We start from the raw sequence: 26,624 nt of genomic DNA on the forward strand, positions 1-26,624 counted from the left end.
ATAGTATTCTCGGGTTCTCTTCTTGGCAGTTTTAGGTGGGGTCTTCTAGAGTGTGTTGCTCCGCCCTCTGGATTGCTGGAGTGAGAGGGGTAATCCCATAGGCAGAGTTCCTGGAGGCAGGGTTTACTCTTAGGTGGGCTCCAAGCTCTTTGCTGAATGCTGATTGGTCTGGAGATTTTAAATCAGTGCACCTCCAGCACCCAGTACTTGCTTGTCCACCCTGGAAGACTTTACCCCAGGTGTCTCCCCTGGGTTCCACTCATGGTGGGAATCCGATTCTTAGTCCCCTGTGTCACCTGCAGACCTCAAGTTTCCTGGTCTTGGGTTTAGTCTCCAAACAATTTCTCCTGCTCCAACCCTTCTGAGCTCCCGGCCAGAAGTGTCTCTCCCAGCTTATCCTGCAGGCAGTCTAATTGGAGGGGGAGTGGTTGAACTGGGTGAGTTTCTGTGACCAGTTGTCCCCTGTGTAAACCTCTTTCCACGTTTGATTTTCTCCTGGTCACTTAAGCACACTCTGAGTCATGCAGCATGTGTTTACTGGGCCTGTCTTTTGGGCCAAACTCAGGTTTGCCAGGAATCGGTCCCCTCAGTTGCCGGCCCCCCATGTAGTGGCTGTAAAATAGTTCTGATACCGCCATTTACCGGTGACGAGTTCTGCTCCTTCTAATGTTGAAGATTGAACACTAGAGAAGCACGTCAAGGCAAGCATATTAAGCAGGTTTATTTAAAGGGAATAATACAGACTTCTCCTGGCAGGGAGAAGGGGGCCATGGCTGATGTTCTAAAAGTCCCAAGAAGTGAGCACACCCTACATCTTTTTATAGGCTAAAGTCTCTTTTGTTCTCCAGTTTTCTCCCCCCTTATCTCTCTCTCCTTCCTGCCTACGTGACTAGGCCTGGTTTTGCATTAAGTGAGAAGCCATGGGCAGGGGGAGGGCCAAGGTGATTCAGCCAGGCAAGGGCCCAGGGGGCATTAATTAGCAGCTCCTTGCTTACAGTCCTTGATAAAGGCAGGTAAATTTGGTAATCAATGGGCTCCGGAGATCCTTGACATTCCATTCTTCCAGGGGCAGTCTCCAACTTCCAAAGGCAGATGGCTTCATGGCTTCATTTCCTCGAATTGACCCGATTTCCTATTTCTACACTAACTACCTGTCCTTAATTCTGGCTTCATTCCCCCCTTTAGCTTTAGAACTCCTAACTGCTGTAAGGAAAAGAAAGGGGGCGCCAATCGTTCTGGCTGCTTCGAAGCTGAAAGGGGGCAGCGAGGGGCAAACAGTTTGGAGTTCCTTTTTTAAAAAATCGGGTCAATCGAGGGGTCCAAGGTAGAAGTCTGGTTGGGGAAGAGCAGGTTGTAAAGTCATCTGGGGGTGGGTGCTTCTATGATAGAAGAACAAGAAGACATGAGTACTGAAATGAGATTAGTACAAAGTAAATGTTGCAGCATCTGGAACATGCCACTGAGTATCATGAAAATGACAGAAGTCAATCTCTCACCAGGAGGTGGAAGAACTGAGAAATTGTTCCCATAACTAGGCCTAGCAAAGGCTGGAGAGGACAAGGCCTTTATTTGGGGACTTTAACATTGTCCAGGTTATCAGGAATGTAAACACAACATTTAACTCTTAATGTCATAGATGTCCCAAGAAAATATAGTTAAGCTACTTAATGTCATATGATTTTTGTAAAATATCCCTTTATTAGTATAACCTGTGTTTAGTAGAGATCTCTATACTTCTGATACTTAGGGATAGATAATCATACGAGCAAACATAGATTAAGTCTACCTGTGTAGTTTAGGAAGGTCTGCAGGCCTTAAACTGACTAAAAACTTCTAAGTCTGGTAGTTTCTCTTGATAGTTATCAGGCACATTTGCTGAAGAATCTTTCTTTCATTTGTAGCTTCCAGTCTTTATTCTAGTGGGCTAATACAAGTGTACATCTTAAGTTACATTTAACTATTATTTCTTTTAAATGCCCAAGAATGACTATATTTTGGTTTTAACTGTTTTGCTGGGTGTCTAAGATCAAGCTGGTCAAATTGACCTGGTTCCTGTCTTGTTAAAGAGTCAGCTGAGTTCCCACAGGGGTCACTCGTAGAGAACTTAAGAGCAGCTTCTTAGCTCTACCAGTGCCATTGGTTAGGCAGGGTCTCCTTGATGAGGTGACTTCCTTTGGAAGCATTAAGGGATGTCTCCCTTTTTCCATGACCCTTCTCTGCAGCAGATGCACTGAGTGATTTTTCATCCTCTAGTCTCAACAATCTCCTTGATCAGGAGGTTGTGTGACCCAGAGTTGCAAAGCTTCTTAGAGAAGTTCTCTTGTTCGTGGGTTCAGGCTGACTGAGTGCAAAAGATCCAAATACTGGTCCATCTTGCCTTCTGTACTTAATTCCAATCTCTAAGTTTGATCTTAATCATCCAGCAAGCCAGTTTCACCAGTCATAAAGTAAGAGTACTGGGCTTTAACTTCAATGTCTATAACTTTACAATTATTTACCCTTTTATCTAGCTGGAGTCTGCATTAGTATTGTAAGTTACCACTATCTGTTCTATAGGTGATGGCTTATTATCACAAGTTACCTAGGTTGTGTGTTCTTGAAGCTTCTGCAAAACATTAACAGGTAACAGTTTTACAAAATGAAATTAGCAAGAGTAAAAATATATTCAGCTTGTATAATAGCTGTATTGAATTTTGACTGAGAACCACATTATATTCCCTATTTGAGATCATAGTAATTTTACAACAAAAAACAATCTTTTGACTATAACTTTAAATAAGCTGAAGTCTGACTTATTTTGGAGTCACTCTAACATGCAGTAAGGTGGGAGGCAGAGCCTTATCTCAGGTAAGGCGTGGCTCTTTACAGATCTTAAGTGTTCTGATTTTGATGTTGATCTTTGCTTTCTTAAATGTCATTTTAAGAAGTTTACATATACTGTTTCCTGAGTCTATATGAACTTTATAATTAACACAATTTAACATTGTATCTAAAACATGAATCAAAAAAAGGCTGAGAGAGATTTTAACTTTCCTTTCGTATGTCAAAGTGGCAAAATGTCTTCATGTTTCACAATATTAACCTTTAAACAAGTCAGGCTCTAACTTTTATAAATACATTTATATTTGAAATTCTTTATCTCAGTGTAAAAAGTAACAAATTTTACACGTACCCCATTGATAACAGGTCCTATAATAGAACATTAAATGATAGAAATTAATCCCCAATAAAATTTATTCTTTATAAGTTTAAAATTACCATTACAGACAAGTTTAATCTGGAGAATAACAGCTTGATAAATTACCTGCTTTAAAAACTTGTATACCTGAAAAATATGAATACATTTAATATACAACTACTGACCATTTCATGATTACCTTGACAGTTTTATTTTACCAAATTTAGTTTTTAAAGAAAAATGTAGACTCTGTAACATAGTACACTACTCTAACAGTTGTTTAACCATAATTGTATAAACCCCAATTTTTAAGACTAATTGTTCTAAAGAATAAAACTTAATAGACACAAAGTTAAGAGTAAATTAGTGTTTCTAAGAAATCCTTGTCATTTTACCATATAGATTAAACTTTGGTTTATATCAGAACATTAGTATTTCACCTTAGGAAAAACCTTAAATAGCTTTAACTGTCTCATATACATACAACCAACTTAGTTACACACAAACTTGTTGAAACTTGCCCTTTACATACACAGACTTTCTTAGCACTTACTTAGACCCTCATGTATTTCATCACACAAGCACTTTCTTACCCAGAAACATTTCCTTTTCCCTTTTATTAAATATATTTCCATACCCAGAACCTTTTATTTTCTCTTTCCTATTTGTTGACCCCTTTTTGTTCACATTCTGAAACAACTCTCATGAAATTTCTGAATTTAGATAAATTACTCTATTTTAATAAGATTAAATATTTTGTTGTTCATAGTACTCTAATTGAAACACAGTTGAAACTTTTGGGACCCTTTGTATATAGAATTGCACTTGTTAGGACATAACTCTTAGTAACCTTGTTTTTAGTTTAGTGATGACACAAAGCAAGTTTAAACCCTTTTATTTACCAACCTAACCTATGAAAACACCAATAATGTTTAAGTATGTTACCCTATGGAATTTAAGGAGTTAAAAGTACTCGATGTTATTTAACAATTAGCATTTTAACTTTGTAAATTAATCAGATGTCTTTACAAACACATTTGAGTAATCCCATACATGTTAACTCTAATTCACTTATTTTGTAAAAACCAAGATATCAGACAAGTGTCCTGAACAGTATTTGCTGTCTCTTTCCTGTTGAAGAAACGTCCTAGAAACAATTGATATTAGACATTTTATTAACATCAATATTTTATTAGCTTGACCACCCAGAGACTTGTGAGTTATTTTCAAAGACATTTTACTTTCATTAGTTTACCCAATTTGAATTGAACCTTTAAATCACGTGAATTAAGAGTATCTGGATCTATTTTTAAATTTCAATTTTAGGAGCTCTCAGTTTTGATACAGACAAAACATGACATCAGACAGCACAACATACAAATAACACAAAATCAAAGACCTTGTAACTTTATAGGTGAATCTCCATTGCAATGTAACAGATGTTCAAAAACTCTAGTTGAATAAAAAATAGAACTGATCAAAAAAATCATGAGCTCAAAAAAAACATAATTAAAAAAAACAAGAGTCCTGGAAAAATGATACGGCCGTTAATTACTTTAGTAAGGCACCATAAAATTTACTTTTGCTGGAGTTTAGGTAAGGCTTTTTTTTACCTTTTTCCTTGGGTTTGAGACCGGTCTCCTACTGAGCCTTTAGGCTTCTTTTATTTACATTTCAATGTAAGACTTGTCTGAGATCTGGAAGGACCTAACAGGTTTTAACAGAAACTTTGTGCCTAGGGTATTTTAGTCATCTCATCAGGACAGGTTGGATGTCAAAAGAAAATTATGAGACCTTATTTTCCATTACTTTTGAGAATGAAGCTACTTTGCTAAGTTCCTCACTGAGATATGCCATTGGTTATTGAGTTGCCTATGGCTGCCTATCCAGGATTTATTTTCCCCTTTGTGACAAACAGGTTAAATCTTGCTTCATAGGTAAGCTGAGGACAGGAGCTTGAAGTAAGGCCCCTTCTTGATATTCCTGGGACAGAATATTGTCCTATAGTGGCTATTTTCTGTAGTATTGAACCTGTTGATGACATAATTAAGCTTTATTTTTTGAGATCTTATAATTCCTATTAGCTAAGAAGTTTAGGAGTGCTGCAATGGTCTTTTGATATTCCTCCTGGGTGGAGGCACATAAAAGATGTACTTTACTTACTGGAGAACAATCACAGAATGTTTTATCTCTGAATTTTGTTAAGTCCTTAGCTAAGGTTTGTTCGGAACAGGTGAGGGCCTTCTAAATCCTGAGGCAATACTGTCTAGGTTAGTTGAGATACAGTATCTGGTTCCTCAAAGGCAAACAAATTGCTATTCAGAGTCTAGCATAAACAGGAAAAACCATCTTTTAAATCTAACCTAGTAAACCAAGCAGCAGTTGGAATCCAAGATAAAAGTGTATGGATTAAGAACTACAGGGTGGGGGAAATTACTACTTCATTATTCTAAGGTCTAGGACTAGGCAGTTTGCTTTTTAACTCCTAAAATGGGCAAATTTCATGGACTATTGCAAGGCATTAAAAGTTCCTATCAGTTTGAATGATCTTTAATAAGTCCTTTTTCTTGCCTATATGTTCCCTTTTCTTTCTTTCTGATGTCTATTAAAAAATGGAAGATGCAAGCTGGAGAAGATCATCTGAGGATTGATCAGGGCCACGTGCCAATTTTTGTAATTTCCTCTAAATATTTGGAGCTGACTAAATGATAAATTTATACTTTAAAAGTAGGTGGCCTTTTATGGATTCAGGATTCAGAGTGGTGTGTTTTCTTATGGCTTTCCTAAGTCTCTCCATGAAAATAGCAGGATTTTCCTGAAGGCTGCATAATAGTTTTTTTAGGCATCCTACTCATTATTTGAATCCCAGTTAGGATGATTTCTGCGAACTGCCTGTTCTCTAGATGGTTAATAGCATAATTTTCCAGGTGAAGTCAAATACCTGGCATAAGTTTTGAAACATCTCAATATTTATTAGGATCCTCCAAAAGCCTCCTTAAATTAATTTTTGTCTGTCTTAAGTTGGGAAGGTCCCCTCGATTTTCCTCCCTTAGTGGGCAATTCCTCAAGGCTTTTCTCCTCTCATGGTAGAAATTATTGCTGTCAAGCATGGTAACATATGAAAGGCACTTTTCTTGATATTTGCAATTTAGCAGTATGCAGGCTAGTGGTGAACCTGGCAATACTGTTGAGAGAGAAGCTCCCTTCTGAGTTAGAAGTATTAGGGACGTCTCCCTAACTGAGCTTCCTTAAGTCCAGAAAAACCCGTCTCTCACTACCTGGCTTTGCCAAAGTTATTTCTGGCCTTCTTCGGCAAAGTGCTAGGGTCCTAGTTTGCCCTGTGCTAGAGACCCTGGGAGGATTCAGACTTAAGGGCATTACTGCTTTCCTCCTGCCACTATAAACTCCTAATTATAAAAATGATGACAAAAGTAAAAAGTGTGCCTTTTACCTATCTTTTTGCCCTGTAGACTAAAGGAATCTCCGGAGGGTGGGGGGACATCTATTGGTTGTTAGGCGTATAATGCCCTTTGCTTGGAGGGTCTCATGGGAGGGGTTCTTAAATGCCTCCCTTTTGCAGCTTAAAGAGAACACCCTGAGCACATTTAAGCACAGGAATAGTAATGGGGAGACTCTAGTGTCTAGACTAGTGAAGGCTAACTATGCGAACAAAGGGAACCTGGGTATTTTCATACTAATCATCCCAGGACTTAATCCTACAGCTTGAATTCCTAATGTCTGACTGGCAAGGGGAGGGGAGCATCCAGGAGGGAGTGGATGTGTGGGAGTGTTGTGCACTGTGCGGCTCATAGGGAGGCAAAGGTGATTGGCGCTTTCCCTCAGTGCCATTGTCTACCGATCACCCTGGATACCCTTTAGGGCTGTCGGGAGGGGGAGTCTGGAGAAGGAACCTTTGGGGTCCACCCGAGAGTAGCCCGGGCCGAGAACCCCGCAGTTGCTCCAACCCTTCCTCCACCTCCACGCATCCTGGGCAGATCAGGACTAGGGACACTGTGTACTGGCGGCAATTGCGCTCCGGGCCTGGACAGAAAAGTAGGAAACGGCTTCAGCACAGTCCAACATGCCTACAGAGCAGGTGATTGGAAACTTGCCAGGGCCAGGAAACCTCTCACCCGAGTCTTAAGAATGGCGGCTGCACTAACTGCATTTAAGTAGCCGACGGGTGCCCATTTTTTTGCCCTCCAAAAATAAAGAGACAGAAAGATGCACCTCAAACAGATGTGGGGTGCGTGGAGAGAGAAGCTTACTTACCTTGGCGTAAATCTGGGTGGGACCTCCAAATCTGATACCGCCGTTTACCGGTGACGAGTTCTGCTCCTTCTAATGTTGAAGATTGAACACTAGAGAAGCACGTCAAGGCAAGCATATTAAGCAGGTTTATTTAAAGGGAATAATACAGACTTCTCCTGGCAGGGAGAAGGGGGCCATGGCTGATGTTCTAAAAGTCCCAAGAAGTGAGCACACCCTACATCTTTTTATAGGCTAAAGTCTCTTTTGTTCTCCAGTTTTCTCCCCCCTTATCTCTCTCTCCTTCCTGCCTACGTGACTAGGCCTGGTTTTGCATTAAGTGAGAAGCCATGGGCAGGGGGAGGGCCAAGGTGATTCAGCCAGGCAAGGGCCCAGGGGGCATTAATTAGCAGCTCCTTGCTTACAGTCCTTGATAAAGGCAGGTAAATTTGGTAATCAATGGGCTCCGGAGATCCTTGACATTCCATTCTTCCAGGGGCAGTCTCCAACTTCCAAAGGCAGATGGCTTCATGGCTTCATTTCCTCGAATTGACCCGATTTCCTATTTCTACACTAACTACCTGTCCTTAATTCTGGCTTCAGTTCCTTCCTTTGTCCTCTGTACACTGCCTGGGGGGATGGCGGCTTCTTTCCCCACACAAGGATATTGTATAGTACCTCTTTCAGGTTTGCTGGGCAGTGTCCCTAATCTCTAAATGCCCAATTCCCAGACATGCCTTAGGCCCCACAAAAGTGCATGTTCCTTTAATTTCCTTGTCCCTCTACTGTGCTCACAGAAGGACCTCTCTGGCTGGAACTTCTGGCCTGACTGTGGCAGTGGCTGTGCTGCTGGGGATTTCTTCATTATTTTATTATATCCAAACTCCTGAGGGCCCATATGCTTTGAATGTCCAGTTTTAAATTCCAGTAAGTCCCCGCTATTTTTGTTCACCCACCTTGCTGAGAAGCTGCCTGTCGGTTTTCTTGGTTTCATTCCACGGAGCAGCCAGGAATGTCGCCTCCTCTATTCTATTCTGCCATCTTCTGTTCATTATGGTGCATTTTTAGAAGAGTTTTACATTAAAATTTTATTATAATATAATCTGGAACAAATTCTTCGGCCTACTTTATGGTAAGTCTACATTTTTTTGTGGGCTTTTATTTGTGTGTGTGTGTGTGTGTGTGTGTGTGTGTGTGTATGTGTTGTTATTAAAGAAGTAATGTTGATTGTGAAATATATTTGCAGTTTTCATCCAGATTCTAACACTTACAAGTGAAAACATTCATGAGATACTAGTAGTAATGATACCGCCGTTTACCGGTGACGAGTTCTGCTTCTTCTAATGTTGAAGATTAAGCACTAGAGAAGCACGCCAAGGCAAGCATATTAAGCAGGTTTTATTTAAAGGTAATAATACAGACTTCTCCCGGCAGGGAGAAGGGGGCCATGGCTGATGTTCTAAAGTCCCAAGAAGTGAGCACACCCTGCATCTTTTATAGGTTAAAGTCTCTTTTGTTCTCCAGTTCTCTCCCCCCTTATCTCTCTCTCCTTCCTGCCATCGTGACTAGGCCAGGTTTTGCATAAGTGAGAAGCCAAGGGCAGGGGGAGGGCCAAGGTGATTCAGGCGGGTAAGGGCCAGGGGGCATTAATTAGCAGCTCCTTGTTTGCAGCCCTTGATAAAGGCAGATAAATTTGGTAATCAATGGGCTCCGGAGATCTTTGATATTCCATTCTTCCAGGGGCAGTCTCCAACTTCCAAAGGCAGATGGCTTCATGGCTTCATTTCCTCGAATTGACCTGATTTCCTATTTGTACACTAACTACCTGTCCTTAATTCTGGCTTCAGTAACATGAGTTGCAGGATCATTGCCGGTGTCATTTTTATCAACCTATTTGAACAACAGTTGTAATTTTTATAAAAGTTAAGTACTGTTAATAGGCATATTACTTGTGTGTTGCTGAGTTTTTAGGCAGCAGATGTTTTTTAAAACTATTATATGGTACTCTTTAAATTGTATTAGATTCTTCCCACATTCTTAAGTAGGTATGTGAGCATGATGAAATGTGTTTTTCTGTGATACAGACTCACTCTTACAAACTCTAGCAGTTGTTTTCTTTGGGCAGCTATTCTGGAGCAGTAGGCCCTGACATTAAGTAGCTGTGGCTGCTTGCTCTGGATTTTCTCCTCCTTTGTAGTCTGTTGCTGCTTTTGAGGACTGCTCTCACTGGGTTAGCCTGAAGTCTTTCTTCTCTTTTCTAGTTTATTTTCTGCTTCTCAAATGAGAGTTTGGATAGCCATACAGTGGGCTAATTCAAGTTCTGTGGAGTTTAGTGGTCAGAGAAAATAGTCTGTGAGCACTGGGTTTGAGAAACCCATCTGAGAGAAGAGTGGGCTTTGGGCAGCCATTGGACTGCCTGGCGGGCACTTGTTGCTTTTATAAGTTCCTTTTAACACTAGAAACATTTAGTTTCATCCTCACACCCATTTGAGTGTATGAAAAGAATGTTTGTTCACTACAGTGCTTGTTAATGTCAGGTAAATCAAGCATCTTTTTGTGATATGCATACTTTAAAGCTGTAGACCTTCCTTTAAGGTATTATTTTTTAAGATGGAAGAGTCTGGAATCCTGAGAATGAGACCTTAAGATCCAAATTTGAGACTTGGTCTTAAAAACAACTTCTTAACTTTAGGAAGTTAAAAGTAAATATAAATAGTTATGTCAAGATTTACAGAAGCTAGATGCAGTGGCACACACCTGTATTCCAGGGACTTGGGTGGCTGAGGTAGGTGGGTCACAAGTCCCAGACAGCCTTGGTAACTTGGCAAGATGCTGTTCCAAAATAAAAAGTAAAATGTAGCCCAGTGATAGAGTGCCTTTAGGTTCAATACCCAGTACTGGAAAAAAAAAAAAAAAAAAAGAAAGAAAGAAAGAAAAAAATAAAGATGGAATATAATTCAAGAAAGACCAGTTAACATCTTGGGTCATTCTGGACTTTTTTCCTGTTGTGCATGAAATATGTAGGTCCCAAAAATGTTTAGACAAAAGTCTAAGTTCAGGGTGATGATTATGAAGCTTTGTGAAAGGATTAATGTTTATCATTCTAACAAAGTAAGAGGAAATTTGGAATTAGTTATTATAATTTTCTGCATTATAAAAACAATAACACTATGTTACCATATATTTGAAAAATGCAGAATGAGAAAAACCTATCCATTTTTTTGGGAATATTATGATATATGGCAATTTGTTTGGTCATTGTCTTGTTAGACAATGTTTTAGTGATAATCTTTTAGTTATTAATTGATGAATATTAAATAATAAAACAGAACCCAAGTATCATTAGGTTTCTCTTGAAGGATACTTTTATTAATTTTTACATGGAAAAGAATTACATTTTATTAAATTTATAATGAGTTAATGTTGAGGGGAAATAAAGCACTGTTTTAAGTCATTCAAGTTTTAGTTCTATAGCATTGCAAAATGAGCGACCTCCTCAGAATATTGTATACTTTCTGAAAACAATAAACTTCATTGTAATTATTTGTGTGCAAATAACATTAATTTTTTAAAAAAGTAAAAACCGAAAAGATAAACTTCTAAGAAAGTTGATTAAAACCAAGCTTCTTCATCAGCCACTGGAATTGCTGTTGTACTCCCTTTGTTACAGCTTCACTTGAAGAAAGGCAACTTCTTGGTGCTCAAAGCGAAGGACCTGGGCCTTCCTGTGTGAGTGTTGGGGATGAAGCTGTTGGGGACTTGTTGGGTGCACCACTGTTCATAAAGAGACTGCATCTCACAGAGGGCTTGCCTCTTCATTTCAGTGGGACAGCTGCCATTGCACCCATCATTGCTGCTGTGAAGGATGGGAAGAGTGTCATCTATGAAGGAAAAGAGGTGAGGTGCCTGTTTTCCATGATGATCTGTGGTTTCAGGTGGGTCCTGGAACACTGAACAGAGCACTCTGTGGCTCATGCCTTACAAAGACCACTTTTAAAGGAAATGGGACAGCTTGTAATTCCATTACTTGGCTCTGTGATAGAGCTCTTATTTGACTTTTCATGCATATGAATGCTGCCATGTTTGGGCATTTCTGTAGATTGTCTGTTCAGTATCTGGTGGTCTTCCTTCTGCAAGGATGTTCAGAGCAGTGTCCAAAACCCGATTTCATATGGATGGACTTTGGGTGCATGACTCAGGGGAATGCCATTGTGCCATTTTTCAAGATGAAGTCTTCTTTGGTGTCTAAGGAGACAACCTTGAATACCAAACCTTATTTCCTGGCCACTGTAGGTTTGAAATGTCTCCGCCAACTAGTTGTCTAAGTGTAAACAAAGAGCAGGGAAGGTGTAGTGGTAACTCTACCAGTTTTCTTGTGTTTTATGTACTTGGATATGGGTTGCATAATGTTAGTAGCTGCCTTGAAGGCCAGCCAGTTGGGAGAATATTAGGACCCCATTTGATTTTGCAGATTTTGCCTGAAGAACTCTGTACGCCCCCAGATCCTGGTGTTGCATTTATTGTGGTCGAGTGTCCAGATAAAGGATTTATTCAGCCTATCTCTGAGAATGCCACCTTCAAGAGGTAATAATGAGGGGCCCCTGGGTGGAAGAATTGAGAATCGGTGCTGTTTAGGAAACCCAGCACATATGAACACAAGCATCTTGGGGATAGAGCTATATATTGGGGAAAACCCTGCTTCTGGGTTTGAAGTGTGTGTTAATCCTACTGGCAGGATTTACATTGCTATTGGTAGGTGGAGGGTTTTGTGGTATACGTAGCCTTGAAGTGAAATTAGAAAAGACTGACAACCAGAAATCACCAAGGGCTAGAAAGTCAAGTAGAATTCTTAAGAGTTTGAAGTCTAGAATAAATTCTAGAACTTTCTTAAGTTCTAAGTAATGCCTCAACTCATTATTTGGATTATTTTTACCTACATGAATTTTCTTTACTTCCCTACATCTAATCTAATGAGAGTGTTTGAGACCATGTGGGTCAAGTGGTAAGGAGTAGAATTTCAGCCTGGAACCATCTTTCAGATCTGAGTGCCATTCTGTTTTGCTCCTCTAAAAGGTTAATCAGTTTTACAGTTCAGTTTTAACTTGGGTAGAATTTTTGACCAGTGTGTCTGTTTTAAACATTTTCCCTTTGTTAATGGTTTATATAAGCTCCTCATTTTTACTTATCTGTGTTTTTTCACTTACTTTTTTATTCTATTTATACAACAAACCCTTTTGGGCTTCAGTACCCCTTTCTAGTTAGAGTGTTAGGAGTTCTTTCTGCGCCCACTTATTCTGTGGGGGTGAACCTGGGTACCCTGGTGGTACAGACTTTTGTGTTTTATTCAAGATTTAGGCAGCAAATCTACTTCATGTCACCGAGGTGTCATTTATGAGCCCTGTGCATGTGGGTGAGGGTGATGGAAGAAGATAAATAAAAGCAGCTAGTGTGGGGGGAAAAAAAATTAAGGGAGCTAAAAGGAAACATCACCATGTTTGTAAGTGGTCTTCTTTCTAGATAGTGGAATTTCAGGAAATTTTCATTTTCCATCCTGGTGCCTGAGGTTCTCTGGAAGGCAAATACCAAAGTGAAATTGGAGGTACAGGACATTGACTGGAGGAACTAATTGCTTGTCAGAGATGAAAAAGAGAGGGAGCCCCAGTAGGCAGGGAGAGGACAGGAAAAGCCTCACACCTCAGTGTCACATGAAGAATGCTCAGCCCAGGCCAACGAGAAAGAAGTCTAGAGCAGAACTTGTCTAATCAGGGAATTCTGTGTATGGGATATGGCTACCATAGGTAACATGGCCAGATCTGGTCCAGCAGTGCTCAGGCACCGCTGGGAGTAGCTTAGGGACCATGCCTAGAAATAAAGGCAGTACCCTCCTTGGTCGTATAGTCCTTGTTTGTGTATATCCTGATTTTGTATCACTTCATAAAGTAATACCCAACTCTTCCTTCCACCCAGCTACCAAGGAAAGACTGATACCCCTGTGGCCTTGGTGGTCCACATAGCCCCAGAATCTGTGCTCCTGGACAGCAGATACCAGCAGTGGATGGAGAGGTATGTAGTCCTACCCAGGGCACATGGGCACCTCTTCTAGGCACTTGTGTATTCTCCGTCCTCCCACTTTTGTTCCTGCCTGAATTTCCTCTGGGTTCCTGCCATGTTATTCTGGGAGCATCTATCTCTACCAGAAAATAACCACCATTAGATGGCACAGCATCTATACATGTCCCTCTTGTATAGGCTTAATTTCAGTTTTACATCCTTCATACTATAGGTGGTACCTGAACAATACTGTCTTTTGGTTTGCTCATTCCACTTTGGTACCCTACAGAAGAGACTTGCAAATATAAAATAATAGCTTCTGCTTACTGGACACCCACTGCATGTCAGGCAATATGTTAAATCCTTGACATGTCATTTCATTTCCTCTGATTTATTATTTGCAGCATGTCTGGAATGTATATGTTTAGTAACTGGGAGGTGAGTGCCCTGTGCTTTTTTCTAGTGCTGTTGGCTACAGCCAGCACCCAGGGCCAAGAGTGGGGGGCAAAGGGTGATGGGAAGGGGAAGAGTCTGAATTAGCTCAGGTGCTTGGTGAGATTGGCGCTTGCTCTTCAGCTTCTCCCTTGCTTCTCCCCACAAAGAGCCTTCATCTCCATCTTCTCCCCTCTAACAGTCTCATGCTTTTCAGCTGCCTTCATCTTTTGTTCCTTAAGAGTTTACAAGGTAATATACGCTGTTTTCCTCTTACACCTTTCATGTTGAATCCTGTTCTCCATTTTGTTTTGAGATCCCTATTGGAACATCTTAATTTTTCTTGGTTTTTCCACCATCCTTTCTAGTACACTCCAAAGGAAGCTACAATAGAGACTATAAGCAGGATTGTGTCTGTCCATGTAGTAGCTATTTGGGGGCAAGTGATATACCTCTTTGAACACTTCTGTCCATATCAGTGCTCCCAATCTACAGTGTTGCCCCTGGGCGGAATCATTTCCTAAAGGACACTGTCCGTGTATGGTTGGTTTCTCCTTAGGTTTGGGCCTGACACTCAGCACTTGATCCTGAATGAGAATTGTTCATCAGTCCACAACCTTCGCAGCCACAAGATTCAAACGCAGCTCAATCTCATCCATCCAGACATCTTCCCCCTGCTCACCACTTCCCAGAGTAAGGTAGCGTCCCAGAACAGCCCCTGACATCCTGGCTCCTGTCCTTTTCTTTCTCACCATAAAGTGTTTTTCTGTCTCTTTCAGGGGGAAGGCCCCGCCCTCTGTGTGCCCACAGTCCGGGGAGAATGCCTCCTAAAGTACCAGCTGCGTCCCAGAAGGGAGTGGCAGAGGTTTGTGCAGCTCTGAGCCAGTGGAACCATCTAGGCTGTGGGTGGGCAGCCTTTTCTGCCACTGGCCAGATAGATAGCAGATGTTTCAGGAAGCTTTTCAGACCAAGTGTCTGTCACAAGTTTCATTCTGTCATCCTAGCTCAAGAGGGCCATAGACAGTGCATTAATGAATGGTTAGGGCTGTGTTCCAGCACTGAGGTTTATTTAGAAAAATAGCTTGACCTTAGTCTGGGTTGAGTTGGGAGGATTGGGGCCAGTGATAATCCTTTTAAAAAATCATTTTCCATGGTAGCAATGATAGTGTTCATTGTTTTTCAATACAGAAAATAAGAGATGCATGATGAAGCAAGTCACCCATTACCTTGCCACCTAGAGAGTGATAGTTAACATTTTTTATTTTTAATTTGTGAATATGAGGATGTAGTTAAAAAAACAATGTATGTGGGTTTATGGACTGATAGTGACAGTCTTTTCCTGTATCATTAAATACTCTCCAGTAACAAGATTTTTATTGGTGTTTTAGATAGGGATGTTTACGTATTTAGGACATTTCCAATTTTGTGCTGTTCTAATGAAACAGTAAATGTCTTGTATGAGCATCTTGAAGTAGAACTTTATTCCCTGAAGGTTATTCCTAAATGTGAATGCAACTGGGTCAGAATGCAACACTTCTTCAGGCGTCTGATAACTGCACATTGCCACCTGGAATACCTCTGCCACTTCCAACTAGCAAAGTGAAAAATTCTTACCACCCCACAACTTTATTTTCTTTTTTGAGATCTGAATCTGAAGCCTTTTTAGGTTTCCATGCACTCTGTACTGTAAGTGTTAGAATGGACTGTCTTGAGTTATGACTGGTCATATGTACTGTTGTGGCTAACTAGCACTTTTGAGGAGCCTTGGTCCAGCACTCTTAGTTGTAGAACTCTGGCTCAGAGGGGCCATCTTGAGCTGACAAGCCTGCTGCTGTTCCTTTGTTAACATCGACACAGGCTGTTACATTCAGCAGTGACCAGCCTGGCCAGTATTCACATTCACCTTGTGCTTGTGAAAAATGCAGTCCTTGGGTTCTGTCCCAGATCTGCTGAGTTAGGATGTTGCAACCTAGGCTTGGGGCTTACTTCATAAGTGCTCAGGTGATTTCGAAGCTCGGTCAGATTGAAGAGCCACCAGTCTAGGCCTTCGTGCTCATGGGGTCAGGATCAGCATTAGCTGGGGGCTTGCTGGAGATGCAGGCTCCCAGGCTCCACTCCAAGCTACTGGATGAGGCTCAGCATTTTGCTAAAGTTCCCATTGATAAGCTGTGTGCACCTGAATTGGAGAGTCACTCTGTAGGGCCTTGCTTCTCAAGCAGAGCCATTTGGTGGCAATGTATGGAGACATATTTCATTGTCACAACCTGGGTAGGGTAGTGGCATAAGGGCTGCTGCATAGAATAAGCCCCACCACAGAGTCATCCTGCCCTGGGCATCAGTAGCACCCAATTTTCAGGCTTTGAGGCCAAGAGATGTGAGGAGCTGCAGATATTGAGAACTCACACTGAGATACCCCTCATAAGTGAGCTAAGGCTCAAGAAGTTTCCAGAGGCAGAATAAAACCACCCATCTCAGTCACTTAGTCTTCAGTGTTGATCCAAAGGAACACTCTGCACATTGTCCTCATGGATTGATTCTAGATAGCCAAACCAGTGTTTGTTGAGCCTGAACACCCTCTTTAGTCACCAGAGATGCCTCTCTCTGCAGGGACGCCGTTATTACTTGCAATCCCGACGAATTCATAGCTGAGGCCCTGGAGCTTCCCAGTTTCCAGGAGAGTGTGCAGGAGTATAGAAGGAGCATGCAGAACAGCCCAGCCCCTGCAGGTGAGTGGAGGACCAGGGACAGCCTCTCTCCTGGGCTCTGCCCACCTGCAGGTGTCCTTACAGCACTAGTGGGGCACACTCTAACCTGCTTTATTTAATTCAGAGCTTCTCTACCTTCACTCTACATTAGAATCATAGCCATCAGAGAAGTGGGGTAAAGAAATTCCAGAATTCCAGTCCCATGTCCCACCCCAGATCAATAAATTCAGTTTCTTGTGAAAGATACCTGGGACATCTGTGAGACCCTCTGGAGGGTTCTGACTTGGGTCTCTGCTGACTTGGAATCTAGTTCTGGGTTTGCCAATAAATGTCCATGGAAGATTCTGACCTTCCTCATTGGGTTTTCACCACCCTGTCAAGAAAAGTAGTTAGGGCATTTTCTGACTTCTGTTCTTACTGGTTTTTCTGGTGTTATTTTAAGTGAGAGAAAGATAAGAATGCTAGAATAGGAGGGTTGGGGCTTTAATCTAGCCAAATGATCTTGCTTCTCTGGAGGTCAGTACCAGGCAAGCCACAGAAGTAGCACATCTTCACCTCTTCTTCCTTGGTGTGATTTGGGAAGACTGACTTCCCAGGAGTTACTCTTTATGATTGGTCTTCTGATATGGAGGTAAAAGACTCACTTTGTTCATGGGATGCTTTCAGCGGTGCACAAGGGCTCGTTGGACTGCGTGAGGCCAAGGAAGGGACACAGGCTTGGGAATCATGGGTTTCTCTGAATCTGATTCCTGGCTTTGCCTCTCACTATCTCTGTGGAGACTGGGCCCTCTGAGCCTGCTTCCTCCCTTACACAGCAGGGTGTTTCCTACCCAATGTAGTTGTGAGGACCATATGTGAAGTGTGTGAGGACAGAAGCAGGGAGCAAGGTAGATGCCACTCCCTCGAAGTAAATAACAATTCAGAGGATAAAGAATCTCCCCTTTTTTCTTCTAATTTATTTAAAAAGAATTGGAGTTTTTAGTTTTGTTTTATTTTGTTTTTGTTTTTAAGAAAAATTGTAGAATGTATTTATCCTACCTCCAAGGTGGCTCTTTCCTCACATATTGCCTGCAGGTCTCACCCTGATAAGGAAGCCTTTCTTGTGAGTCCCCTACCACCCCCTTCTGGGAGGTTGAACTTAACTGTTTTTGCTTTCCTCGCTCATGACTGAAGTTTGGCTCACTTTTGACACAAAGAAATTTATATTTTATGTGTTTTCTACAGAGAAAAAAAGCCAGTATCCAGAAATCATCTTCCTGGGAACGGGGTCTGCCATCCCCATGAAGATTCGAAATGTCAGCTCCACGCTTGTCAACCTAAGGTATTACTGCTTTCCCAGAAAGCCTGCACCCATCAAAGAGCAGACTTATCATGCTAATTTTTTTAAATAAAAGTCCTGCTCTGCTCACAAGGCTTTAAATTTCGAAAGCACAATGGTATGAAGCCCTATGTGCTTGTTAGAATGTCTCTGCAGATATGTATATGCCGGAAGTAAGATTGTGGAGTACCAGGTTAGTTTTTGTTTGTTTTTGTTTTGGTACTGGGGATTGAACTCAGGGCCACCTTGGAGGTAGGATAAATACATTCTACAATTTTTCTTAAAAACAAAAACAAAATAAAACAAAACTAAAAACTCCAATTCTTTTGACTACTGAACCACATCCCCAGCCCTATTTTGTAGTTTATTTAGAGATAGGATCTCACTGAGTTGCTTAGCACCTCGCCATTGCTGAGGCTGGCTTTGAACTCATGATCCTCTTTCCAGGTTAGCTTTTAAATTTCATGGTATCATGTTAGATTCTAATGAAAGATGATAAACAACTAAACAATGTAGCAAATGTACACAGCAATATGATGCTATGATGCACCCTGAGATCTGAAATGTGCAAATCTAGGGCATCATTTTCTTATGTTTTTGCTTTCCTCGCTCATGACTGAAGTTTGGCTCACTTTTGACACAAAGAAATTTATATTTGCACTGAAGTGGCTCAGCAAGCTGGCCTCCCCTAGGGGCTGAGATGCTCAGAGAAGCTTGTCTGGTTTCTGATCCCCAAACTCTGAGAGTGACCCCTTGAGCCTGCTGGAGTTAATCAGAAGAGGTGATTACCAGCTTGCCTTCTCCACTCCAGCTTTCCCATGTTGTCTTGAGGTGCCTTTATGAATGTGAGGAGCTGTGCAAGCACTTCTCCCAAGAAGGAAGAAGGCCAGGAAGGTAATAGCACTCTTCACCTTAGAGCATTGCTTTTGAAACAAAAAACTGCCATAAGCTGTCAGAATTAAAGCTCCGTGAGCCCCATCTGGGACCTACCAGTCAGACCATCTGAGTGAAAGCCAGTGTCCACACTAACCAACTCCTGCATAGAGCACATACAAACCATCTACACAAGGCAGCCTGGCTCTGTATTCTCCACAGAGGTGTTCTCATTTAATCTATATAATTAGTCATTTTTTTGTCTCTAGATGCCTAGAATTTGTATAGATCTATATTCTTAAAAGGCTTCAGAATTATATGAATCATTCTTTTATACAGAGAAGATTGCTCATTTTAAGTTATCTTTATGGTTAAATTATTGGTTTTTATATAATCTCCCTACAAAAGGCATACAAGAGGTTAGGGAAGACTTAGAAATCTGCACAGCTTCTGCCTGTTCTCCGCTAAAGCAAACATCACTCTAACTGTCAGAAGGCTGTCCTATTGGTGACTCTCTTGCTCTTCTTCTATAGCCCTGACAAGTCCCTGCTACTGGATTGTGGTGAAGGCACGTTTGGGCAGCTGTGCCGTCATTACGGAGATCAAGTGGACAGGGTCCTGGGCACACTTGCTGCTGTGTTTGTATCCCACCTGCATGCAGACCACCATACGGTGAGTGCTGGGTGGGCCTCAAGAGCACGGGCCCTCAGGAGGGAGCTGCTTCTGCCTATCTGCTCCTGCTGTTTCCAAAGGCACCCAGAGCTCTGTTAGTCTTCTCTCGCTGGGATAAAGTCTTCTACAAAGCCCAGTGCAGGGCTGTTCAGGGAGAGCATCTTGTCCTTCTTTTGCTCTTTCAAGTGGCTATACAGGTTTGGCCTCACACGTTCTTCCTGAATCTTGCCTGCTCAAATAATTTGCCCCACAAAACTGGGCAGACACAGGAGACAAGGCTGTGAGGCCCTTGCTTGGGTCTTCTAGGGGTTCATGGGACCCAACCATTACCATCTTTCTAATACAGATCATCTTGTTTGTGGCCCATTGTATTTCAAAGTTATATGTCTTTGTCACCCCAACTGTGGCAACACTGAAGGGCTGATTGGTTTATAGAGAGGTTGGAAATACTGTAGAATGAGGACCACAGAACCTTCATCTGCAGAAGACCATGGCATTTGGACCTCACTGATGACTTCTTCTCTTTCCCAGGGTTTGCTGAATATCCTGTTGCAGAGAGAGCGTGCTCTGGTAAGTGATGGACATTTTGAGTTTCCTTGGTTCGTGCATTGGCAGACAGTTTTGACTGAGATGTTCCATTGTTGTCTCTGCATTGGGATCTTGTCGCAGGTTTCTCTGGGAAAGCCATTCCACCCTTTGCTGGTGGTAGCCCCCACCCAGCTCAGGGCCTGGCTGCAGCAGTACCACAACCAGTGCCAGGAGGTGCTCCACCATGTCAGGTGAGCATCCAGGGCAGCCTGACCCAGGCTGTGGCCTTTACACTGGGGCAGCTGTGATACCCTGGCAGCCTTGCCCTTGATGTCTGCTTTCTGTGAGGCTTTTCTCCTCAGCCCTCACTTCAGTTCTGTACTGCTGTCTAGATTTTGGTCAGCATTTCTCCATTAGACAATTCCAGACACCCAAATAGTAGCAGCACAGAAACCATCCACCTCAGGTGGATGGATGGATGGGCGTTGGCCCTGTCCCCACCTCAAAGGAAAGGTCATCTATCTGGGGTCATCCACAACCTGCATTGCCTAGATCCAGGGGAGCATTCATTTGCTAGGTTCTTATCGTGAACAGTAGTGGTTGGCTCTAATTTGATCACTCTCCCCAGCCTAATGACTACGATTTATAGTTTCATTTTAAGAATGAATTGAGGCTCTCCAGCCAAAGACCTGAATTTTTATTCTACATGTTTAATGATTATTTTTAATGATTATTATTTTATATATTTTGACTTCTTATAGTATGATTCCTGCAAAATGCCTTCAGAAAGGGGCTGAAGTCAATAATCCCACAGTTGAAAAACTGATTAGGTTGCTGTTGGAAGCTTGTGATTTGGAAGAGGTAAGGCACAGTCACAGAGGCCCTGAAGAGGGCGGGTGGGGGCCAGGCTCAGCTTCCAGCTCTGCTCCTTCAGTTTCAGACGTGCCTGGTCCGACACTGCAAGCATGCTTTTGGCTGTGCACTGGTGCACACGTCTGGCTGGAAAGTGGTCTATTCAGGGGACACAATGCCCTGTGAGGCTCTGGTCCAGATGGGTGAGTAGAGGAAGAAATGAGCCTCGGTGAGGTGTGGGGATGGCGTTGTGAGGTACAGGTAGACGAGTGTAGGCCATGTCCACAGAGACAGAAGACGGGTTCCCCTCACATTGTGTGGCTGTCATCCTAATGTGCAGACAAGTCACAGGGCCAAGGGTGCTGAGTGTTTGGGTCAGGACACAGCTGTGGATCCCAGGGCCACATGCTGCTCACACAGAGGACTCTGCCTTAACACAAAGCCTATTTCTCCCTCAGGGAAAGATGCCACCCTCCTGATACATGAAGCCACTCTGGAGGACGGCTTGGAAGAAGAAGCAGTGGAAAAGACACACAGGTAGCAAAGACCAATTAGTCCTCCCTGTCACCCATTTCCTCCCATCAAGTGAAATCCCAGCGCTTTCCCTAGGAAAGACAATGCTCTCAGTGATGCAGGACTGGCCAGCTTCCAGCTGAGGGCTGAGGGGAATTCCTGAACCCACAGCACGTTTCTTCAGGCCCTCTACCTCAATTTTTGCAGTTTCCTTGGTTCTTATGGTGAGGCATGATGTTCTTAAAGGAGAGAAATAGGCTGGTATAATATTAAGTCACATCAGGGATTGTCTAGGGAAAGGCAGGGGCTAGGGTGGGGAGAGGGACTGAACTTGGGGCTAAAGGAAAACGTGCCTTGTAAGCCTTTGGATTTTTCCCACTTGTCCCCCCTGAAGGGAGCTGGCAGCCAGCATAGACTGTGGGCGTCCTTTAAGGAGAGGGGAAGGATCTGGCTAAAGAGGTGCCACTTGAGAACATCCCTTGACCTTCCCTGGGTGCCCCAGCAGCATCGGGGATAGGGCCTGGACTAGTTCTAGGCCTTGGAGCCCTTCCTTGTGGCTCAACTTCCCGTCTGCTTTGTTCTTGGCCCGCAGCACTACCTCCCAAGCCATTGGCGTGGGGATGCGGATGAACGCGGAGTTCATCATGCTGAACCATTTCAGCCAGCGTTACGCCAAGATCCCCCTCTTCAGCCCGGACTTCAATGAGAAAGTGGGAATCGCCTTTGACCATATGAAGGTCTGTGTCACATGGGCTGTGTGTTTTGGGGGTGAGAACAGGAAAGTGGAGACTCACCTCCTTTCATTTTCTTTCCTGCTTGGGGCAATGAAGAGGGTATGTCACTAATCAGCGTCGTATCCAGGGTCTGATGCAGAGACCCACCTCTTGTAGGACCTGCTGGACGTTGTCCCAGGGATGTTGCCTGGAGTGCCCAGTCACAGCACTGGAGCCTCAGCACAATCCTGGGACAGGTGCTCACATCTCGTGAGTGGTAGAGCCAGGCCAGCTTGATGTCACGGAGCCTGAACCACATTCTCTTTCTTTTCCTTTTCCGAGGCCTGTGGTTTTACCACCCTTATCCAGGAACGGGGAGTCTGCTCCTTTCTTTAGAGGGCCTTCTCCCTACCCCCAAAGCATTCTTTTATTCTTTTCAGTTGAAATCATAGTCACTTGGCGTGTATGGGTAGGGAGTTGGCCCCTGCTGCATAGGTGCAAGTCTCCTCACTCCCAGTTCCTATCCCTCTGCCCTGCCCCTCTGAGGCATGTTCCTATCCTGTGTCTGGCCTTCCAGGTCCGTTTTGGTGACTTTCCAACCATGCCCAAGCTGATTCCCCCACTTAAAGCCCTGTTTGCTGATGACATTGAGGAGATGGTGGAGCGCAGAGAGAAGAGGGAGCTGCGGCTGGTGCGAGCAGCCCTCCTGTCCCAGGAGAAGGCAGGCCACTCTGAAGACAGGGGATCCCAGCAGAAACGTGCCCAGACAGAAGAGCTGCAGAGCCCACAGAGTAAGAAGGTCAGAGCCTAGCAAAGGTCTGGGAACACCCTGTACTCTAAAGGCTGGGTCTTCTGCCCTGTGTGGCACCCACTCTCCTTATCCTGGTGAGAGCCAGAGAGCATGATCAGCCAGGAGGCAGCTCTGGATGGGCGTGTGGCGGCATGCTGTGGCCTGGGCTCCGGGATAAACACCAGTCTGCAAGATGCGTCCTGTGACTCATGCCTGGCATGGCCTTGGAACAGAAGGCTGCTAAACAGAAGAAAGCTGGTGCAACTAGAATTCTAATGCAAGTTGGTTTTTAAGGAAGTCATATGGAAACAGCACCCCTCACCTGCTCCAGCAAAGTGGTTCCCTCTGCAAATCAGAGATAAGCCAAGTGACGGGTGACATTGGGTTTAGGTATTCCAGACTCAAAGCATAGTGTTTCCAGAGAATCAGATGCAATAAAGATTGAGTTTGGAATCCAGAGTTCTTCGCTTCGTTCTAGTGCTGCCTCAGAGGAGGGTCTTCTGCGTGCCAAGTACCCAGTATGCCCAGGAAAGCTAGAGTGGTAGGAGAACCTTTCTGCCTCCAGGGGGAGCCACCACTTCTCAATAGCTAAGTCTTGACAAAAGCTCAGCTATATAAGCTTGTAGCTGGGGCTTCAAACATTTATTGAGCGCCTGGCCATGACAGAGGAACAGGGGGTCTAAATCTCATTGTTCTGGCTAAAAGTAGAGATGATCAATTTGTTCTCTCTTGCTCATGATGAGAATCACTCTTTGCCCTTAAAACTTAAAAAATGTCACATCAGGCTGGCTTCCTTGACATCCTTGTGGAATTTCAAAACACAGGTTAGCACTTGAAACTAGTATTTATATACTAATTTTAAAGCTCAATCTAGTATTTATATCCTCTCCCTACCTTTAAAAACAGGTGACAGTGAGAAAGGCAGCAAGGACTTGGCCTTTCCTGTTGGTGACCTTCAGACTTCTTCCTGATGCAGCAGGAGAGATTGATAGCTGCCCCACAGCTTTATTATTAAAGAGAGAACATATGCCAAGCTCAGGGATAATAAATCTATTTTAATAACATTACTTTTGACAACAATTTGTACATGTATTTAAAGAGACCCCTCAACTCCCGGGCTCCATTACAAACTGGGGGTTGAACTGCCCTTGCCAGGAAGTGAGCAAAGCTGTAACATCAAAAGTCTGCAAATCCCACTCTCAGAGAAGGGTGACTTTACACTGTTGGGAAAAATAACTAAGCATTTAAATTTTTCATTGTACACCTGTACATCAGTTTTGATTGAATGGCTCAAATTAAACAAATATAGATTTCATATATACAAATATTATATCATGTATAGGTATATTATATCTATTTTAAAAGGATAAAATTTGAAACTTTGACTGCATGCATGGCCCAGATCTGTTTCTCACTCCCTTAATCCCAAAGTGCAAATAGGCTTCCCAGTGCCTCCCAACCCTCCTCCCCAGAACTGGATGGGACTTCATGAGAAGGGATGCGCAGGGGATGCTGGTGAGCAAAGCCGGCCCACCGCGTGGACCAGTGTCTCCGCAGGTTGGTTTTACTCTCCTCTACCTGCTCTGGGTAACAGAATTATTGCTATTCAGCTGTAACCTCCAGAATGTAGAAACCAGCTGTAGGACCCCACATACTAGTGAGCTGGATGCCTGGAGGAGCAAAATGACTGATAGACCTAATGTGTTTCAGGGGGATGGGGAGCTACCATGGACCCTCCAGATGTGGTCAAGATCCTCTTAAATTCAGAAGTATAAAATGATAAGGAATAAAGGGAACTTTCAGTCATATGAGCAGGGGAGGGAAACTGAGAAAGCAAATGTTTTAAGCCATTTACTTTGGAGCCCTCTGACTAAGGGCAGCCTAAAGGTTTTACATGGGCTGGCCCTTCTCTGGGCATCAAGCAGAGATCAGTGACCAGAACTTCAGGAATTCCAGCCCTAGTCCAGGTCTGAGTGAAAAGTTCCCCTCCTGTCCTCCTTCCCATCTAGCCATTACACTGATACTCCAGGACCTGACATCGCCTGTCCCAGTACACAGTCAAGCAGTGGCCCTCTGATAACCAGGTAACAACACTCCCTCCCTCACACTCCCCACCCCAAAGGACATTTGGCAAGCCCTTGGGTGGACAGGTGGGTACTACTTGTCATGGAGGCTGAAAATGGATCAAAATAGGCACAATGTCAAAAGGCAAAGGTCAAACAAAAGGCCGAAGTCACCACCCATAAGGAACAAACAAAATCTGCACCACCGACATTCCCCACATGGACCAGAGATTGCAGTTTTCTGTCAAACTCCAACCTCATGTTGGAGGTAACAGGAAAGAGCCAACGGAGAATGCTCGGCGAGCTCAGGGACGCTGCTCCTGGCAGCGTGCTTCCAGGGCCCATGTATGTATGTACACGCGTGTTGGGGGCAGGGTGCTGCGTCAGAGGGCGGTGCTCTCAGATTCCTCCTCCGAGTCCCTCTTGTCTGTCACTGAGTGTCGCCTTGCGTGCTCCAGGGGGCTCAGGCGGAGTGTTGATCCCAGCTCTATGTGGATGGAGGGGATATCAAAGTGGACAAGATCTGCAAGTTGGCAGAGAGAGAGGGAGTTGAAAAGGGGCTTCTGGCTAACAAGAGGCTAACTGCAGACAAATACTTTTAGCACTGGGAAGCAGGGTGGTTTGGTCATTCTAGGGCTAGATCATTTGTTGGTTTGTTTAAGCATATTACTGCAAGACTGAGTTATGGCCAAGTCCATTCATTTCTACCTTCCAAATGGCAGGATGCAGGTTCTGCCACAGTAGTTCAGGGAGGACGGCCAGAACAGCTCAGCCTCATTGCACTTGGATCCTGATAAGCGGGATGCTCTTGGGCAGGTCTCAATAGGATCCTGGGGGAATGTAGCTCAGACTGCATTTAGTTCCCTCAAGTCTGTAGGGACAGGGTATGTGACAATGGGGGAGCCCTGAATCAGTGTCCTCACTCAGAAACAGCTGCTTTGGGGACAGCTCATGGAGGCAAGGCAGAGAGGTCTTCCTCAGGACCTTGTAGTAGCTGGAGTAAACTCCTGGTTTACTGGTTTACTCTAGCAAAACCCCCCTTTCTGGTTACATCCTTATTAGGGGCACTGAAAGGTCATTCTTCCTGGAAAACGGAGCAGAAAGTGTATAACAGAAGGAACAGGTTCAGCATGTCGACAACTGTCGGCAAAAATAAGACAAGTCCTTAGAGCCAGCAGCTTGACACACAAAACCCAATGTACACACCATGCTGGAAATGGCCCTGGAGCAGTGACCCCGGAAGGCCAGGCCTGCTGACTCCTGGGGGGCTGTGGGAGGTGAACTTGGTCTTATTGTTTCCCCTCCTGTTCTGAGTTTCTGAACTTCACTTAGCCTGGTTTCTCAACCCAGAGTGGGAACTGCACTTCAAGTGACAGAGAACTGCACCTGGCAGGGGAGCAGCACTGGGCTACTCCTGGAAAGTGGAGTTTTACTTTTGTTGTTGTAAAACAGATGTTCAGACTGAGGACTACCATGCTCAGAGTACAGACATACACTTGGACACTGTCCTAAAAGACATTATACAGACATGGAAGCTCTGGGACAAAGCTCCTCTCTCATCCCATCCCCCAGATAGTCCTCCAATTGTCATCCCAGCCTGTCATTCATTTGCTGCCTGATGGAGCAGAGATTTTGGGGTTTGAAGCTCAGCTCAGTCAGTGCCACTCAACTCTCCTGCAGCAGATGGC

At 43.6% G+C, this 26,624-nt stretch overlaps 2 protein-coding genes across 7 annotated transcripts in view; one reads left to right on the plus strand and one right to left on the minus strand.

Moving 5' to 3' along the window:
• Positions 1-24,299, plus strand: part of Elac2 (elaC ribonuclease Z 2) — a 35,252-nt gene extending 10,953 nt beyond the window's left edge. Inside the window, exons 8-23 of one of the 2 annotated variants that reach the window (XM_047543044.1) lie at positions 11,097-11,155; positions 11,251-11,323; positions 11,898-12,010; positions 13,394-13,489; positions 14,469-14,607; positions 14,689-14,774; positions 16,517-16,635; positions 17,839-17,935; positions 19,339-19,477; positions 20,009-20,047; positions 20,147-20,256; positions 20,767-20,866; positions 20,940-21,060; positions 21,316-21,394; positions 21,963-22,107; positions 22,661-24,299. In XM_047543044.1, coding sequence (XP_047399000.1) covers positions 11,097-11,155; positions 11,251-11,323; positions 11,898-12,010; positions 13,394-13,489; positions 14,469-14,607; positions 14,689-14,774; positions 16,517-16,635; positions 17,839-17,935; positions 19,339-19,477; positions 20,009-20,047; positions 20,147-20,256; positions 20,767-20,866; positions 20,940-21,060; positions 21,316-21,394; positions 21,963-22,107; positions 22,661-22,894 — 1,749 coding nt within the window. In that variant the 3' untranslated portion in view covers positions 22,895-24,299. The remainder of the gene's footprint in view (positions 1-11,096; positions 11,156-11,250; positions 11,324-11,897; positions 12,011-13,393; positions 13,490-14,468; positions 14,608-14,688; positions 14,775-16,516; positions 16,636-17,838; positions 17,936-19,338; positions 19,478-20,008; positions 20,048-20,146; positions 20,257-20,766; positions 20,867-20,939; positions 21,061-21,315; positions 21,395-21,962; positions 22,108-22,660) is intronic. The other variant, XM_047543043.1, reaches the window with a different exon arrangement.
• The window catches only part of Arhgap44 (Rho GTPase activating protein 44), a 176,251-nt gene continuing 173,535 nt past the window's right edge, over positions 23,909-26,624 (minus strand). For 4 of the 5 annotated variants that reach the window (XM_047543049.1, XM_047543047.1, XM_047543050.1 and 1 more), the window contains one exon: positions 23,909-25,459. In XM_047543049.1, coding sequence (XP_047399005.1) covers positions 25,320-25,459 — 140 coding nt within the window. In that variant the 3' untranslated portion in view covers positions 23,909-25,319. The remainder of the gene's footprint in view (positions 25,460-26,624) is intronic. The other variant, XM_047543048.1, reaches the window with a different exon arrangement.

Source organism: Sciurus carolinensis, chromosome 3, assembly GCF_902686445.1.
Source record: "Sciurus carolinensis chromosome 3, mSciCar1.2, whole genome shotgun sequence".
Classification (NCBI taxonomy): Eukaryota; Metazoa; Chordata; class Mammalia; order Rodentia; family Sciuridae; genus Sciurus; species Sciurus carolinensis.